This window comes from Crocodylus porosus, unplaced genomic scaffold (assembly GCF_001723895.1).
Source record: "Crocodylus porosus isolate Cpor-Errol unplaced genomic scaffold, CroPor_comp1, whole genome shotgun sequence".
Classification (NCBI taxonomy): Eukaryota; Metazoa; Chordata; order Crocodylia; family Crocodylidae; genus Crocodylus; species Crocodylus porosus.
Genome location: NW_017728932.1, coordinates 12,923,342 through 12,926,096, shown reverse-complemented (window position 1 = coordinate 12,926,096; position 2,755 = coordinate 12,923,342). Strand labels below are relative to the sequence as shown.

Here is a 2,755-nt window from a genome sequence, read left to right as displayed (position 1 = left end):
CTCGCAGCCGTCAACAAGTGCCTGCTCTGCCCCGGGGCCAGGCCGGCCCCGCGCACGCCCGCAGCCGGGCCCGGCTCCTCTCCCCGCCCTGGCGGGAAACGCGAGCCCCGAGAGCCGCCGCCCGCCCGGGCCCGAGCCGCGCAAGGACGTGACCCCGCACCAGGAAAAAAAGCGTTGGGTTTGTCTGGGTTTTCCCCTGGCTTCCACACTTCTCGATCCTTTCCCATGAGATGCCCTCGCTTGATGCAGCCCAGAGACCGCACCGGCGCGGACTCGTGTCTGTCCCGACCCAGACACTGCTCTGGAAGAAAAAGAGCAACAGCTAATCCCGCTGAACCGCGAGCCCCCGGCTCCTCCGCCTCGCCGGCAAGCCTCTGCCCGCCGCCCCGCGAAAGCGGGAGGCTGCGTGGGTGCCCTGCCTGATTTTCTTCATCAAATCACCCGCAAAAAATAAGAATATTAATAATCATAGTACTCTCCCCCCGCCCCTCCCCATGTATGTGCTTGATCCAAATCCAGTTCTGCCCTTGAGCTGGGGGTGGGGGGGAGACACGCACCTCCCTCCCCGCCCCGCGCGCACACACCCCGAAAATAGCACCTACCGGGCTTGCCACCCCGTGTCTCTGCTGGTGTAACGTGTGCACGCAACACCCCTCCTAAAGCGCTACAGCCAGCCCCGCTCCGCGCCCCGAGATGTCCTTCAGAGATGTGAGCGGCTCGGAGCGGAGAACGGAAGAGATGACATTACCCAACAATTTGGACAATGGGTCGCTCCCTCTTAGGCTCTCTAAATGGGTCTCCCTCCTGTCCCGGCTCGGGGAAGATGCTTAATTGTTTGCCGGGGAAGGGGGGGCGAGAGGGCCGGCGATTGGCTGCCCGCGGCCGTGACGTGGGAGCTCGGTGCATAAGGCTCCGGCTCGGGAGCGGTGGGGAACATGCGGTCCATTGAGGAGCTGCCGGGAGCCGGGAGCGGAGGCACCGCCGCGCACCGCCGCCGCGACACCCCGAGGCTCCAGCCCGTCCCTCCCCCGCGCGGGAGAGCCCGACCCAGCGCTTCTCCCGCCGCCTGCTCCTCGTCCTCCGCCGATGGGATCCTTGGGGCCGGAGCCGCGCTGAAGACTAAAAACCCAGCAAAAAAAAAAAGAAAAAAAAAGCAACCTCCCCCACCCCCAGACCAAACCAAACCAAACCAAACCAGCCCAGAACCAAACCACAGCAAACCCCGCGCCCCGCCAAGCGCGCCATGCCCGGCAGCCTGGCCCCTGCGCGGCCCGGCCTGGGACTTGTGACTAGTGGACTAGCCGCGTAGACGGGGCAGGGGCCCGTCCTGCAGCTCGACACCGTGGCACGACGGAGTGCGGCCACCGCCGGGGGAGCGCGCCGCGGCCTGATCCGGAGCATGAGCCTCTCTCTGTCCGTCTAGCACGGAGCCGCCCCGCCCCGGCGGCGGCCAGCCTAGAGCAATGCTGCTAGGTTAGCATCCAAAGCTCCTTTTGAGTCTTCTGTTCTTTTTTTTGTCCTTTTCTTCTTCTTTTCATTCTTCTCGTCGTCGATTTTTTTTTTTTTTTTGGTCCTCCTATTTCTCTTTGGGAAAAGCAGATGCACTTTGACTCCTGACTGCTCTACCTCAGACCTGAGAAAACTCATCACATTTGCTTTTCGCTGGGTTTTCACCATTGTCGCTTTTCGTTTCGCTTTTTTCCCCGTTTTCCCTCCCCCCTTGTTTTCGCAATGCGCGCAGCCCTCTCCCCGCTGTCCCTGCTCCTGGATCCGTGTTAGCGGCGGGATCCGGGCTGCAAGGCTGGGCAAACCGCTGGTTTTGTCCCCCCCGGTGTGTGGCCCGCGTAGGACATTTGAACGAAGATTATTCTTCCTCCCTATTTTATTATTATTATTGTTATTGCTGTTGTTGTTGTTGTTGTTGTTGGTATTTATTATTATTATTATTCTTTTCCTCATCCAAGGCTTTTCTTAGAGCAAACCCCGCACGCAACCAACCTGCTTTTCTTTTAAAAGCAGGATCCATCCTGCTCCTCCCGTTATTATTCTTGCCCCTTCTTCTCTTTCTCTCTCTATTTTATTTCCCCTGCTTGGCACCTGGGCGCCTGCCCCCGCCCCACTCTCAGAATAACCAAAGACAATGGTGCACTGTGCCGGCTGCAAGAGGCCGATCTTGGACCGGTTTTTGTTGAATGTACTGGACAGGGCTTGGCATGTGAAGTGTGTGCAGTGCTGTGAATGTAAATGCAATTTGACAGAGAAATGCTTTTCCCGGGAAGGCAAGCTTTACTGCAAGAACGACTTCTTTCGGTGAGTACCGATGTGTCCCCCGCCCCAGATCCTCCTGTTCGGTGTCGCTGTCGGTGTGCGTGAGGTCCTGTTCTCTCTCCCGGCCGGGCTTTTCTTGCAGGGCTGGGAGCCGATGGGCTGCCGTTTCCCTTCCCCTTGTCTCTCTCCACTGCCTAAAAGAAGCCCCCTCGGGCTCGGCGCTGGTGCTCGCGGAGAGCCGGGGCCCGCGGCCGCACTTCGGAAAAGTTGAGCGGGGCTCGGAGGCGGGGGCAGCGTCCGGCCCCGTCCTCACACCCGCCGGCGCCGGCTCCGGAGACACTCCAGGCGCAAACTTCGCCCGGCGCCGGGCGATCCGGGCAGCCCCCACCTCCCTGCAGCCGGAGCGGGCCGGGCTGCCCGGGTCCCGGCGGCCCAGGCGCGGGGCAGGCCCGAGACACCCCGGCACCACCTGGAGCGCCGAGCCCCG

At 61.5% G+C, this 2,755-nt stretch overlaps 1 protein-coding gene and 1 long non-coding RNA gene across 3 annotated transcripts in view; one reads left to right on the top strand and one right to left on the bottom strand.

The window, feature by feature from the left end:
* LOC109317144 overlaps nucleotides 1-742 on the bottom strand; it is a 6,130-nt gene extending 5,388 nt beyond the window's left edge. Inside the window, exon 1 of the long non-coding RNA XR_002102988.1 lies at nucleotides 603-742. This is a non-coding gene — a long non-coding RNA (uncharacterized LOC109317144). The remainder of the gene's footprint in view (nucleotides 1-602) is intronic.
* A 180-nt stretch (nucleotides 743-922) lies between these two features.
* The window catches only part of LHX1 (LIM homeobox 1), an 8,061-nt gene continuing 6,228 nt past the window's right edge, over nucleotides 923-2,755 (top strand). The window contains exon 1 of one of the 2 annotated variants that reach the window (XM_019545642.1): nucleotides 923-2,310. In XM_019545642.1, coding sequence (XP_019401187.1) covers nucleotides 2,141-2,310 — 170 coding nt within the window. In that variant the 5' untranslated portion in view covers nucleotides 923-2,140. The remainder of the gene's footprint in view (nucleotides 2,311-2,755) is intronic. The other variant, XM_019545641.1, reaches the window with a different exon arrangement.